The sequence below is a fragment of the Setaria viridis genome, chromosome 5 (genome assembly GCF_005286985.2).
Source record: "Setaria viridis chromosome 5, Setaria_viridis_v4.0, whole genome shotgun sequence".
NCBI classification, from domain to species: Eukaryota; Viridiplantae; Streptophyta; class Magnoliopsida; order Poales; family Poaceae; genus Setaria; species Setaria viridis.
Genome location: NC_048267.2, coordinates 33,926,150 through 33,941,169, shown reverse-complemented (window position 1 = coordinate 33,941,169; position 15,020 = coordinate 33,926,150). Strand labels below are relative to the sequence as shown.

General features: G+C 46.8%; 1 protein-coding gene and 1 pseudogene across 1 annotated transcript; both read right to left on the bottom strand.

The window, feature by feature from the left end:
- Positions 1–489: 489 nt before the first annotated feature.
- LOC117858790 (uncharacterized) lies at positions 490–3,578 on the bottom strand. Its single transcript, XM_034741921.2, has 5 exons — positions 3,374–3,578; positions 2,940–3,006; positions 2,457–2,846; positions 1,642–1,979; positions 490–824 (listed from the first exon to the last, which is right to left on the bottom strand). The coding sequence occupies exons 1-5, from the start codon at positions 3,491–3,493 to the stop codon at positions 609–611; spliced, it is 1,131 nt and encodes a 376-aa protein (XP_034597812.1). The 5' UTR covers positions 3,494–3,578; the 3' UTR covers positions 490–608.
- A 1,345-nt stretch (positions 3,579–4,923) lies between these two features.
- On the bottom strand, positions 4,924–7,561 carry LOC117856470 (high-affinity nitrate transporter 2.3-like; annotated as a pseudogene).
- Positions 7,562–15,020: the final 7,459 nt, after the last annotated feature.

Below are 15,020 nucleotides of genomic sequence, written 5' to 3'. Positions count from 1 at the left end.
GCTATGATCCGTGCTAGTCTGTCAGAGGATCAGACTCGATTTTGAAGGATCAGCCATGCGAAGAATTTGCAGTTTGGGGAGCCCATGTTTTCCAGATAGTTGCAATCTTTAGCATAGCGATGCAGCCCGTGAATTGAGCTATGTAAGCCGATGTTGCGGTGTATTCTCCGTGGGAGGTTAGTTTCCAAATTACATGGTCTTCCTGTTGCGGCTGTAGTTCAATCGGTCGTGTATTCGCCGTGGGGGGTTAGTTTCCAAATTACATGGTCTTCCTGTTGCGGCTGTAGTTCAATCGGTCTGATGAGGTTGATGAGGTTCCATAAGGTTACAAATTCTAGCAGATGTGTCGTCGTGAAGCCTGTCCGGTGGTTAAGGTCGCGAATCCAATTATTATTGCGTAGGGCATCCTCTACCGACAGTTTCTTTCGTTTTGTTTTAGCGAAGAGGAGTGGGGCAATGTATTTTCTCTGCAGTTACGAAGCCGTTGAATGCATCAAGACACCCTAATGCAATGCTAAACCTTGCAAACATGTCAACTGGCTGTGTAAACCAATTTACAATAGGGAAGCTATCCCCATGTTTTAAGGTTCTACCAAAGCTGCAATAAGTCAGGGATCTGGAATGTCTGAAGAGGGAAGAAACCTCATCAGAAAGCTTGAGAGAGACCATACACAAATAACGCCAAGAATTTGAAGAACAGTCAGTAATGCTCCTAATGAGTTCATGATAGCCAGAGTTTGGTTTGTTGTCTCTGTTCCTCTGACAGAAAATGTGAGTGCCGTCACCAGCTGAGCTGCCCGATTCAGTTGGTGAAGCCTGTACACCTGGAAGGAGGGGGGAAAACACATGCTGAGAACAGATTGAAGCATTTCACTGGAGATGAGAGCGTCATGTAACATTTAAGTGCTTATCCATCCATACAAAAACATAAACATGCAATTGCTTGATTGGTTGAAATGAACAAGAGAAGAGGAGGGAAACCAGCAATGCCTCACGAGAACAACATATAGTGACTGCAAGTAATCTGACACTAGCTTCTACATAAGCATGCACACAAGTCTCAAGGTTATTCATGCAGCAAAAATCAGCTAATCATGGTGAGAAACTAAGGAGCATTGTATAGACATTCCGTGCTCACTATTAGACCATGCTTGAAAACATTGCATGCACCTACGCTGTAGATGGGGATAGCAAGATATACATGATAAAACTTTTACATCAACAAAATGATATTATTGGCTTACCATGGCATTGTTTTTCAAAAGAATCAATTATTTTGGTCTTTGTGACTCCACATATCCAAATGAAAAACAACAGAGCATCATTTGTCAAAATATCATAAACTAATCTACTAGACTACTTCACTGGATTATATTTCTTATCTTCCACATTTCTTGACATAGTTGCTGCCATTCGATTCTTCAAAATGCTTCCCCAGAATTACTTTATATATCGATAATCACTCCCAAGTCCCAAATCCCAAACATCAGGTATGATCGACCAGATCACAGACTAAAGAGATGAAATAAAAGGATCTATGCTTTCCACCTATCCGAACTTGACTATAACTAGAAAGCACAATTAATAACACACTTAATTCACGATGCAATCATACCAAGATAAATTTAAGAACAAAATTACCTTGAAGATAATAGGAATAACTGGCCAAGAAGGTGATTTCCGATGCCGTGCATACTGTTCGAATGCAAACTGTACAACAAGTCCAACTAAATAAGGGGCAAGAGTCGCTGATGCTGCTGGTCCGGTCCAGGGCCACACCATGCCCATTGTTAAAAGTGGTATTATCAAGCTCAAAACCATTGTAGTTACTGAGGAAATGCGGAAAAATCTGGATTTTGACCAAATGTAACTCTTCGGTGCTACTTGCTGCAAAGGTCTCCAGACTTTATCAATCAAGAAGACAAAAATTGCTACTCCTCCATAAAACAAAGCCTCGGTAAAGAATAGTATAAGAAAGTCTGCAAACAAGATAAATAATCCATCAAGTAATGCTTTTTTCTGATGATGCAAGGTGATATTGCTGATCTTCTTTAGTAAATACATCAAATCCTAACAAATGAATTATGTTAAAGATGCCAAGATGGATCATTTAGGCTACACATGGTGACACAATGAGTAGTATTTTGGAGCAGGGGGAAGCAAGATATCGAGCAATGCAGGATCAACCTCTCGCTCTATTTTTTTTACTGTAGTTATATATATATAACTTCTTTCACAAACAAATACTACAGAAAGAGAGAGGATATGATAGAGTAAATAGCATAATGTTTTTTCATCTATTATAATTACTACATGGAACTAGAGACGCACATATCTAAATTTACTACTGGGAGTCTACAATTAATTAAAACCCGAGAGAAATTATAACCATGATTGAAACATGCATAATCTATAATGGAAACATCACCATCCTGGACCTATCAAAGAAAGCATACCTGTCAACAAGGAATCCTCAAACATGGCTGAGAGTACCTTGCGCAAGTAAAGAGATGGAAGAACCAAGAACGACACAAGGATAGTGGGACCAATAAACCATACTAATCTAGATGCTTCCTTGCCAGGATGTGGCACACCCTCCACAGCTGTATTTTGGAAGCTGTTTCCTTGAAACGAGATGAATCCTGGTTTTCCAGCACCTCTGCCAGTGAAATAGGAGGAGCTTTCAGATGCAGGGGCCACTTCATTACCACTTGCTGACTCTTGTAAAACCGGGGTGTCCAAGGTAAGTGAAACGACTGGCTCCTGCTTGTCAGTAGCAGCAAAGCATATAGGATGCTTAATATGCAACCTTCCATCATAGTTGCTTATGCTGCTTAAAACTTGGCCTGTAAGCGTGTAGTAAAAGATCAGCACAAAGTACTACTCGAAATTCAAAAGAGTGCTTACAGAAAAGCAGATGAAAAATACAAAGGAATTACCTTTTAGAGCACCAAAATTCTGCGTCGTGCTTCCGTTGACTCTCTGAATTGGAAATGGCCTCGCAAACTGAGATACATAAGCCATACCAGCACACTTGTCAGTATAACAAAATAAAATAAGTTTAAGCGTCTCTTCAAATTAATATCATGCAGAATTACACAAGCATATGAAGTATAGACTGCACACTTGTGACTATGAGCATGTAAAGCAAATTCTGGATGTTTGTCATGAAATTTGTACAGATAAGAGAGATTCGAGTCTTCCTTTCAGCTGGATAATATGTATTGGTACGAGGGGTTCAATGAGCGCGCGCCAAATCAAGTAACCAAGAACACCACTCAAAATTCCGGGCCAAACAAGCTAATATACCAACCAAGCAACAATCAGAGGAAATTTATAGGTGTTTAAAGAGGAGGAGGGGAGGAGGACTTGCCTTGGAGCAGGAGTAAGCAACGGCGTCGAATCGGCAGCGCGGAGAGGCGGAGGAGGCCGGCGCCGACGGGTAGGCGGCCCTCGGGTGGAACCGGAGGGCGGGGCTTGCCACGGCGGCCATCGGCGTCCGCCTTCCGTTGTGTTATCTGCTGTAGTGCGTGCGACTGGGGCGGCAGGTGGGGCGGACGGGAGTGGACGGGCACCGGCGCACCGGGTCGCGCAGGCGCAGAGAGCTCGTGGCCTCGTGCGTGGGGGAGGTGCGGCCGCTGGGCTGGGCTTGGCCAGGTCCGTTTGGTGTGTGGTCCTCGTGTATTTTGAACCAGGCCGCCATTTTAGAGAGCTTCAATTTGATGGGCAGTGCGCTGTGCTGGATAAGCCCTGTAGGATTTTCTACGGTAGTGTGATTGGTGAGCCTGGCTAAGAGTAGCTCATGGTCTTGGGCCGTCATTGATAGTGTGCATAAAGAGTTTTGGCCTGTGCAAGCAATTGGTAGGTGCATAAACTGCTGGCCTGCACAATTGAAGCATATTTCGTGGTGTTTGGTAGGGTGTATATTCTAGATGAGTTGCATGGTTCGAGTAAGGTTACCCCTTCATTCACTAGTTGTGTATATACCCCCACCTCCTAACCCTAGCGGTAACTCACCGCCCCCATTTCCTCTGGCCATCCTCTCTCTCTCCCCCCCCCCCCCCGATGATTCTCCAGGCTCTGTGGATTCGTGAGGCGTGATGGTCAGCGGAGAGGACGGCGCCGGAGGTCGAAGGGGTGTGCCCGAGGTAGCCCTAGCCCCTCACAACCCGAGGAGGTGAACTTCCCGCCAGCAGCTACCCGCTTCTTCTGCGAGACCGGTTGTCCCTATGAGGCCTGCCTCTAGTACCATGCCCACAAGGAGAAGGAGAAGGAGTGGGAAGTGAAGAAGGCCGTGGCGGCCGGTGGGGTTAAGCGATGGACGGGGCAGAAGTGAGGCGAGCGGCGGAAGCGGTTGAAGCGGTGGATCTTCATCCCCAAGGGATTCCGAGAAGTCGTCGTCCAAGTCCAACACCAACTCATATACCGGCGGCGGATCTCAGGTTTGTCCATGTCTGCCCAATTCTTAGCAACAACTAGCATTTGATTTGGTCAATTGGGGATCTACTGATCTACGAGTCCCGAGCCCGCTGCTATTGGTCAACTTTAAAATTTGAGCTATTACCTTATCCACATCGAATGTCTTCTGATCCGTTGACTTTTTCTTCCTTCATCACATCTTTCTCCTCCAAACCATAACCACCCCTACCAATGGACACTTGCTCCACTATCACCCCCTTCTCCAAAGTGGAGTTTAGAGTGTTTCGAGCGAAGACGAGGAAGGAGGGCAGGATAGGGTGCATACACCATGAAGATTTCAAAACAATGATCCCACGGCCGTATGGGTGAGACCACAAGTTGAGAGTGTGGTGTACTAGTAAGTTTACTGCTCCCTCCGTCCCAAATTGTAGGTTATTTTAACTTTTCTAGGTTCGTAGATATTTGTATGCATCTAAATATAAAAGTCAAAACGATCTACAATTTGAAATGAAAAGAGTACGAACGAAGTGCAGAGATGAGGTCTTGTCAAAAAAATTGGGTGTGCAGATTAAAACAAAGGTATAAAGGTGCGCGTATCTTAATAGTAACTTCAAAGACTATTTGGGTGTTGGTATGAGTAGTATTTTTAGACTTTAGAACCACCAGATGACAGAAGTATTACAGTATACAAAGTTACAAAATACAAACCAGGCGCCAACAACTGCGATCACACGCAGAAAAGCCCTGTACGTACAACCGAGAGCTCGCACACAAAGATACATCCTGTTGGCCACGAGCCCGCACTGCTGCCGGCAACACGGCACATGCCATCGCACGCGAGCGAGCGGGCTGGACCTTTACTCATATACGTACACGCATGTAATATTTGACCGATCGGCCATGGAGGACGTACTAGACGGGGACGGTGTTCATGGGCTGGATGCCCGTCGCCAACCTCCGGCCGACCTCGCGCACGCTGTTCTCCGCGAACCGCACGCTGGCCGTGTTGAACCCCTTGTCGCGCGCTCCTCCTGGGTCCACTCCCGGTTGTAGTATTCCTCCGCCGTGGCCCTCGGGCGCGGCCCCGCCAGCATGCCGCCCCACTGCGGGAAGTAGATGAGCGCGGTGGGCAGCGTGCAGGCGATGATCATGACCCCCATGTACATGATCCCCGTCTCCGTCTTGTACTTGGAGCCATGGAAGAAGATGAGCTGCGTGAGCACGGCGCCGACGCTGCCGCCGCCGCCCGTCATGCCGTTGACGAGCCCCAGCGACCTCCGCGAGACGAAGGGCACCACGCCGAAGGTGAGGCCCTCGGCGGCCTGCACGAACAGGGAGAAGAGGATCATGACAGCCACGGACGCTGCGAAGGAGCCGTGGACTAAGCCGAGCACGATGCACAGGATGCCCTCGACGGTCTGGACGGCCCACAGCCCCCACAGCCTGCCGCGCATGCCGAACCGGGCCGAGAGCCCGTCGGACAGGCTCCCGCCTATGGGCCGGGAGAAGAGGTTGACCATCCCGAAGCTGGCCGCGATGAGCCCGGCCGTCCGGAGGTTGACGTCGAAGAGGTCGAAGAAGTACTGCGCCACGATGTTGTTGATGGTCAGCTCCACGCCGAAGCAGTAGGACAGGAGCGCCAGGATCCAGGCCCGGTAGTTGCCGACCCCGTGACGGAGCACACCGCCGACGCTGGCCTTCTGCATCTCCCCGTACTTGTGCAGCTTCCAGTAGTTGCCGTCGGGCATGTCCTGCCCGAACGCCAGCACCGCGATGGCCGAGCACGACTGCATCACGGCCGGGATGAAGAAAGCCAGGCGCCACGCCGTGAACGGCGTGCTCCTGAGCTTCAGGATGGCCTCGTACACTAGCGGCATCAGCAACTGCACGGCGCCACCGCCGAGGTTGCCCCACCCGCCGGCGTAGCCGTTGGCCAGCCCCACCTTGTTGGACGAGAACATGGAGCTCATCCAGAACTGCGTGGACACGAACGACGCCAGCGAGATGCCCTTGAAGAACCGCGCCAACAGGAACGCGGATGCCGAGTTCATGATGGCCGAGCAGCACACGGCGGGCGTGGTCAGGAGGATGATGGCCGCGGACGCCACGCGGGGCCCGACGAGGTCGCACGCCGTACCCATGGCGAGGTGCGCGAACACCGTGCCGAACACGAACCGTTTGACTGGCCAACGCTGACGTGAGCCAACACGTGGCACCCTCCCGTGCTACCACATTGCGTAACTAGAAGCTGACACGTGTAACCATAGTTTATATTTTTCAAAATTAATTAAATAATTAAATAAATCTTTTAATCTTTAAAAATTTATAACTAATTCATTTTCGAAACCAGTTGAATTAGCAAAACTAAAGGACGTGGATAAAAGGAGGGTTTTATTCATAAAATCGAGCCCGTGCTGTTTATAGCTAGTTTGATGTTATTTGGATCTTCTAAATCTAGCTTTCTTGGAGTTTTTGCCTAGATGTAATGCCGATTAATTTATATTGCGTCGTATCTCGTTCTGTTCAGACCCCAGCTACGACCCGGAAGACTCTCAAGACCCCAACTACACCGAGGAGGATCCCAACAACTACGGACAAGGTGTCATGTCACTCCCAATCATATAGATCCTATGCATGCTTAGTTGCTAGCGCTTTATTTATGATGCTTGGATGATAATTGATTCCATAGCCTATGTTTCTAGCCATACCTTGATAATTGTTTATCTTGTTTTCCTTGTTACCTACTTGTGGACTAGCTACAGACCCCTAGCTAGTCCACCCTACTTATATCCGTATACATGCTTTTGAGTTATGGATGGGCATATGCCATAGCTTTAGTGATGGGATTCCTGGTACACTTTCATGTGTGTTTTGGGTGAATGTGATTCCTTGACGTGTTAAGCGAGCCGCGGTTGGCACTGGGGAGTGCCTTGCTAGGGGAGAGCATTCTGGACTCTCTCCACCCCCCTGTGCCTGTGGCGGGTACCTTGTTTAACACTGAGGAGTAGGTGGTGAATTTGTACGTTGCAGGTGCTTCGGCACATACTTGTGGAGTTGAGTGCTCGTTCTCGGCCCCTAAGGACCGAGTCAGTTTACCACCGGTCACAGTATCTATTTTCATACATACCGTTCGCCTTGTCATGGGCAGGGTTCGGTCTGAGACTAGTGATGGATAGTGCTCAGCTTGTAGGCGGATTGGAGAATCAGTGGAAGGAGTTCGAGGTGTTGACCTGCTCTGACCAGGCTGCACCCTGGCGTGGGTAGGTTTCACAGTTTCGAGGTCCTCAACTAGTGACGGCGTGCCCCATAGTTGAGGACAGTTCCAGACTCGAGGAAACAGGAGAGTACTATCCACTTACTAGGGCTCTGGCTGTTAGGTGGGGTTTGGACGGATCGCTACCGTTCAGGCTCCATTCATGCGGGTACAGTTGTACAGCCTCTGTAGAGTGTATAAACCTATAGCTATAGTCCGTGTCCACTGGTTATGGACAGTGTTGTTGACTACTGCTACTTATGACTAGACTTATATTTTTACTTCTACCTTCCCTTTCTGAGATAGGCCGGCGTTTGCCGTTGAGATGTGAGGGGAGGGAGCTCTCACATCACCTAGTGTGTTTGGGTACTGGATTTTGGGTGAAGGATCTGGTGATTTGTGACGACTTCATTGATGTGAGGTGTTAACCTTGGAGATGGTATTGCTTTGATGCATCCTTGATTGTTGCTGCTACTGCATATACCTCTACATCCATATATAGGTTGTTCCATACGTATAGTATTATTCCTCCGTTTTTTAGCTTGCTGCTTTTGGAAGTTGACATGGCCTACCTACTTCTCGGTAGCTAGTGGCTTTTTAGGGTCGGAGCCTGACTACGACTTTGACAATGACGGATGGGAAGACTAGGGATGGTCCCTCGCTCAAGTCGCCTCTGGAGATGTTGTTCACCATGCTACATGTTTCCGCTGCGTAGATGTTTTACCTTTCATGATTCTGTCCTGATGGACTTGTACCGGCATGAGCTGAAGTATTGTTACTCGATATTTATGATATTGTTACTTTGTTGCTATTCTATATTTCTGTGTTGGTATGGATCTGTACTATCTGAGATAGGGATTCGCACATGATAGTCTTCCTAGGACTATTACGGAGGTACGTAGGCTTGAATTCTCTGAAATAGGAATTCAGGTCGTTTCACCATCTGTCTTGAAATATAAGGCATCCAAGGATTCAAAATTTATCTCCAAATATAAGGTGACCTAGGAATTTTTAGCAAGTACTCAATCAACTCAATTAAAAACTTGCCAAATATTTTCCTTGTTAACAGGAAAACTTGCCTTGTATTACCATTAGCTAAGGGTATATGAGATATTTTCCCACCTTGTTAATCTATCCTAAAAATCGTAGGATGCCTTGTATTTCAGGACGGAGGAAGTATTTTATATGTATGTTGAATATTTATCGATATTACTTATTATTGTTACTTATTATTATTGGAACTCTAAAAATTGGTACTTATTATTAAGAGGGTCCCTAATGACACCGTCCGTGGCCAGCGATGATTCTTCGGTGTGGAATCCCCAAACATCGCACCAGGCTCAAGCGCCGGCATCGACTTGTTTATTAGAGGAGTCATAGCACTCCCTCCAATATCCTAGCGACAAATTTGTTCCCCAGGATTAGCTGGCCCTTGCTACTAATCCCCTGCATATTTTCTACACCACGCTGAGGCAGGTGAAGCTTAAACCTTTGTGGCCGACTAAGTATCAACGCTATAGAAGAGTCACGGAGAACAAGGGATTTGCAGCGAGCCCACGAGTAGACTGTCGACGCCTTCGTCTGTTCATTTTCGCAGACTCCACAGCAAGCTGACGTTTGCCAACTTGGTGATCGTCGGAGCTCGCGAGTGGACTTTTGATGCCTTCATCTGTTCATCTTCGCCGACGCCACCGCACGCCGCCGTTTGCCATGTTGGCGATTGTCGACAGGCGGACTGTCAAAAAGCACCAGTTGCATCGACTCATCCGTACCGTTATTGTACGAATAAGTTTGAGAGAACAAGGTCAAAAAAAAAACTCTATTACTATCAACAATGATGTGTAGGAGTGATGGTAATGAGGAGGGATCACACAATGTAAGAAGTTCCGAGTTCGGGCCTGACAACGGAACACGCGGAAAACACGTACATCACCGATGCGTGGCCATGAACGGATTAGATTTTTTTTGCTAATTTTTCATGCTGGCTCATATGATTTTTCAGTTATTGATGGTCAAAGTCAATAAATTGATTTAATACAAATTTGTATGAACTTATATTTGGGCTTGGAGGTAGATGTTTTGTCATGTAAATACTTGGGTGCATTTGAAAAGTCATTTAAACATTGTTTAAGAAAAGTCATTTTACATAGTGAGATGTCAGCTTAAGCCAGGGGCTTACTTTATGGTGTACCCTCTTCTTCTAATGATGTCAACTAACCGAAAAGCATGTGGAATATTGTACTCATGACGTCGTGGGCTGTGAATCTTGTTATGCTTCCATATTTGGAACATGAAAACACCATTTTAGCATCTGGATTGTATAGAATTGCCCTTTCATCACATATTCACATTCATATTTATATAGTATGTACATTTGCAATAAACTGCGCGTAATATAATCCACAGAAGATAAATTCAAAAACGATGACTGCCGCATGCATATATCATACAGTATATGGGTTGGCAGCTGACGGTTATAACGACAATAACAAGGCAGGCATGTTAGGATGTACGGTCATAGCAACGGATGGGGCCTAATTACACATGGATATGATTACGCATAATTCCTTCATGCGCACCAACTTGCTCGTGACAGAATGTCAAACCCTGGCCAGATATGCAGATGGAATCCAATTGGTCTGTCACAAACATGGACCAGATCAACATGGGCATGGCCTTCAACTCCATAACGGCAACCCAAAAGATGAATGTGGCACACTATTACAGAACTGACCTTTCATCCAATCCTCTTTAGTTCCGAATAAAATCAGACCCGTGACTAAAGAGGCTTTAGTCCCGGGTCAAATACCAATCGGGACTAAAGCCCCTTTTAGTCGCGGGTCAAAAATCAGCCACCCGTGGAAGATCCTTTAGTCCCGAGTGAAAAAATCAGCCACCCGTGGGGGACCTACCTTTAGCCCCGATTGGTATTACCACCCGGGACTGAAGCCCTCGACCATTTACCGGGACTAAAGGGTGACCTCCACGGGTGGCTGAAAAAGGACTAAAGCCCTCGGACCCTTTAGTCTCAGTTTGTGTTACCAACCGGGAATGTCTTTAGTCCCGGTTGGTAACACAAACCGAGACTAAAGGGTTCCCCATGAGGTAATATAAAAGGATTGCATCCCCTGTATAGTCAGATGTGTTGTGTAGGTGGGATGGTAAGGAAGCTACGCTCGAGGCTTGAGGTCGTGGGTTCGAATCCCACGCATCGCGCACGCGCATATTTCACGTGAAAAATCGCATGACTTGTGACTTACGACGGAAGGACCCTTTAGTCCCGGTTGGTTTTAACAACTGGGACTAACCAACCGGGACTAAAGGGTGTCTTTAGTCATGATTGAGCGATTCGGGACTAAAGACCCCCCCTCGTCTCGATTACTTTATCCTGGAGAGACTCCCCTCGTCTCGATTACTTTATCCTAGAGGGATTTTTGGAAGATTTGCCCCCTATCAACCGGGACTAAAGGCGAGTTTTGTACCGGTGGCAACTCGGTAGCCAGTGCTGCTGCACACAGTTTACTCAACAATCCCTACAGCTTCTGTTTCTATCATTGTTTAGAGCTATCATTGACAGATCATGCTGACTAATCAAGCTAGTACAAAACTAGTGTTGTCCTTCCTCCGGACTACAAGATTTAAGGTTCTCTTCAAAAAAAAAAAATTGGTCGGCGAATTGAGATGAGACCTTGATGGTATATTACTAGTATTGATAAACGGGTTGGCTATCTGATGAGGACATCTCACGCCAACACCAGTTACACCAAGTCCAACACCAATTACATGCGAAGAAACAATTGCTAAACCGGTTACACACAACCAAGCACTAAATATGCACACACAAACATATCAAGAAGGACCGTACGCAGTCGTGCTAAGGATCGAATTCTCTGGACTACAAGATTTAAGTTTGGCTTCAACTATTTGCTCTTTCGAATTGAAATGAGACCTAACCCAACAACGCTTAGTACCAGGAGTCTTCCTTTCTTTTAGGTGGAAAAAGGAAGCCTTCCTTTCACCACCCACCCCTCTTTTAGCCCATTTCATTTTTCTATTTTAAATTTTCTTCTTTATTTTTGTTGGCCTACGTAGAGTAAAATTTGATCAAGCTAAGTGTAAGCGAGGACAATATATTAGCCTATTTTTATTTTCTTCCTTTTTCTATTATGCTTTATTTTCATTTCTAGTCATTTTGTTTTTCTAGTATTGGTTAATTAAATATTGTACATATTTTACTTTTTATATTCTATTTTTACCGTAAATTTGTTTATTTTAGTTTTTTAAGGATGGAGGTTTAATTATTATGATAGTATATATTTATGGTTCCAATAGTGCATTTCAATTGTTCTGATATTGCATCTCTATTCTTTCAATAGTGCATCCCCACTATTCCAGATTTTGCATAGTGTATTTCAATTGTTCCGATAATGTATTTAATTGTTCAGATAGTGTATGTTAACTGTTCTGAAAGTGTATTTTAATTATTTCTTTAATAGTTCCATGTCATGTTTTCGTTAGTTATTTCTTTATTAACAGTTCCATGCGATGTTTTTATTCAAATGATATTTTTGTCTCACATGCGTAATGAAACAAAATAAAATGTATGGGGCATTGTTCATGAATTAATAGAATGAAAAGTGTATGTATACTAGTGGACCAACTTAGACGTACCAATAGAGCATCATGTATACTAGTAGAAATTAGATGTGCCATTGTTTTTTCTAAGTAATGCTGAACCAGCACATGGTGGGCTGAGAAATGAAATGCGCATGTCTTGCCAGGCAAATTATTGATATAGGCCTTTGAGATGTTTAGGGACCAGCCCATCAGCCGTTTGGTGGTGGCCTGGTGGGTGGGTGGGCATGCGAAAAAGTCCTATTTACCTCCCTGGGATACAGGCCGAGTCCATATTTAGTCCCGCGATTCAAAAACCATCCGTTGAGACTCCTCCTAGTGCCGATACCGGACACACGACCTCCCTAACCCAAATCCACCTGGGTTTTGTCCAACGTGGCGCCATGTCACTCATCCTAGGTGGCAACCTATGCAGGGCCCACATATCAGGCCCCCTCCCCTCTCTTAGCTGCAGTCACATATTACTTGCCATCGAGGCGGCAGCCATAGCGAGTGCAGAACAAGATGGCGAGCGCGGCCTAGGGCGGCGGCCACGGCAAGTGCGCGTGGGGCGGACACCTCTTTGCTCCCGGACCTGCTGGCGCTGTGCGCCGCCGTGGGAAACCGGCAGCGCGCCGAACCGGCGCAACCTGGACGAGGGGCATCGGACTCTACATCTCTGCCTCCTCAGCCTCGTCGTGGTCGTCTTCCTAGGCTCGCACCAAGGCGGAAGCAGCAGCCACCGGCACAAAGCATCGAGTAGGCTCTCAATCTCTTGTTCACGTCACCGGCGTGTCGTCTGGTGACCTTTCCTAGCTTCCGGTGGATGGCATTATGACGGGGATTAGGAATAACGGCCCCGGGAAAAGGCCGGCAGTTTTTTCATGGATAATTTTGCATAAGAAATTTCAGAGATTAGATGCCCAAATCAAGAAATTGACACCAAATTTAAAGCTAGCATCCACACAAAACTAAAATTTGCTTATGCACAAGCATAGCTGGGCTGCAAAATCTTTCACAAACAAATTTCTCCCGCACATTGCTCCAATTTGTGCTCCGATGTAGATGTGGGCAGGGGACCTCTACGCTGCGAAGGTGGCACTAGAGATTGTGTAGCAGGTGGGCACTAGACGCCTACATGCTCACCGCATGCAGGCTTCGCACGAGCAGCCAGGCCTTGCACCCGTTCGACTCTACCTCCGCGTGGAGTGGTGCGGCGCCGCACGGGCCGTGATGGTCGCCGTAGTGCCGATGTATGCGAGCCCGAACCCGAAGAGGCGAGGAGGATCCCTGCACTAGCTGCCGGCATGGCCTCTGTGCCCTCGCGGCCAGGAAGGAGGCAAAGAGGTGTGGAGGACGACGGCCGCCCTCTATTCCATCGATTTTGGGGAAGAAGGAGGAGACAATTTGACAGCCAATCTCGTCGCGGAGGGGGCACTACATCGACCATGGCAAAGATCGGCGTGACGAATGCAAAAGGAAGGTGGAGGGGAGAAGAGGATTATAATGGGCATGTGACATGTCGGATAAGTGGCGTGGAGCTGATGTGGAGCCAGCTCGGACTAAACCGGTGTGAATTCGGGTATGGTTGGTCCTATATCCAGTTGCAGGAGTTCGAGGAGTCCAAATAGATGGTTTTATAGTCACGGGAGAAAATGTGGACTCAGCCCATACTCAGGGAGGTAAATAGGACTTTTTCTAAAGAAAAAACCTGACGCGGTCGACGCTAGTGGGCTAAATCATTCAAGACCACGTATTCCAAATTTCCAAGTAGGTCGTGATGGGCCCCATGCATATTGTTGTTTTTGTGGCAAAAAAGATGCTGCAATTGAAGGATCAAATTCTTGAGCGCTCTTTAGGAGAGATTTGGCCCAACACACTCATCTTTCATATAATCAAATTGACAAATAGAGATTGCATTCTTTTTCGTAGTTCATGGTATTCCAGTAGCTAGTCGTTTCGCTGTATAAAAGGTCTATCTTTTCACGAGCATCATACATATTAGGATTTGGTACATGTATATTGTATAGTGAAAAAAACCTTTAGTAGTCTATTTATAACCTTGCAAAGATCTTGTTTGCTGGTTAGAACATCCAGTTGGCATGAGTCACGAGAATATCTTCGGAGCCATAACATACTGAAAGTTTCTGTACATGACAAGCACGCATAGTATCAGATTGCTGATATATTCATAAACATCCCAATTCTTTTCTTAGGTTTCAGTCTCCTCTGTGAATTGTGATGATATATGAGTCTCCTTTTCTTAGGTTTCGGCCTTCTCACCACTCATCGCTAAAGTTGACAGATACCTGTCTGGATGGAAAGCCCTGCTCCTCAACCGCGCCGGCCGCCTGGTGCTCATCAATTCGGTCCTGGACGCCCTCCCGGCTTCCCTCATGTCTTCTCTGTTCCTTCCTGCGGGAACGATTGACGCCCTTGACAAATGGCGCCGAGCTTTCCTCTGGGCGGGCAGTGACAAGGTGTCTGGCGCCCAGTGCCTTGTGGCATGGGAGCGCGTCTGCCTCTCCAAACAAGATGGTGGTCTGGGCGTCAAGCAACTGGCAGCACAGAATGCATGTCTTCTACTCAAGCTGCTACACCGGCTACATCACCCAACCGGCTCGTCATGGGCCCTCTGGGCACGCCGCATGGTCAACCTTGCTACTTTACACGGTGATGTAGATGGTGCACACTGGGACGCGCTCAGGTCCCTCCTTCCGGCTTACCGTCAGAT

What these genes read in the sequence shown, in the direction of transcription:
- LOC117858790 (XM_034741921.2), bottom strand. Translation starts at nt 3,493, where the DNA reads ATGGCCGCCGTGGCAAGCCCCGCCCTCCGGTTCCACCCGAGGGCCGCC. An exon ending in GAATTTTGGTGCTCTAAAAG is followed by an intron (nt 2,847 to 2,939) that starts GTAATTCCTTTG and finishes ACACGCTTACAG; the next exon opens with GCCAAGTTTTAAGCAGCATA. An exon ending in TTATTCCTATTATCTTCAAG is followed by an intron (nt 825 to 1,641) that starts GTAATTTTGTTC and finishes CCCTCCTTCCAG; the next exon opens with GTGTACAGGCTTCACCAACT.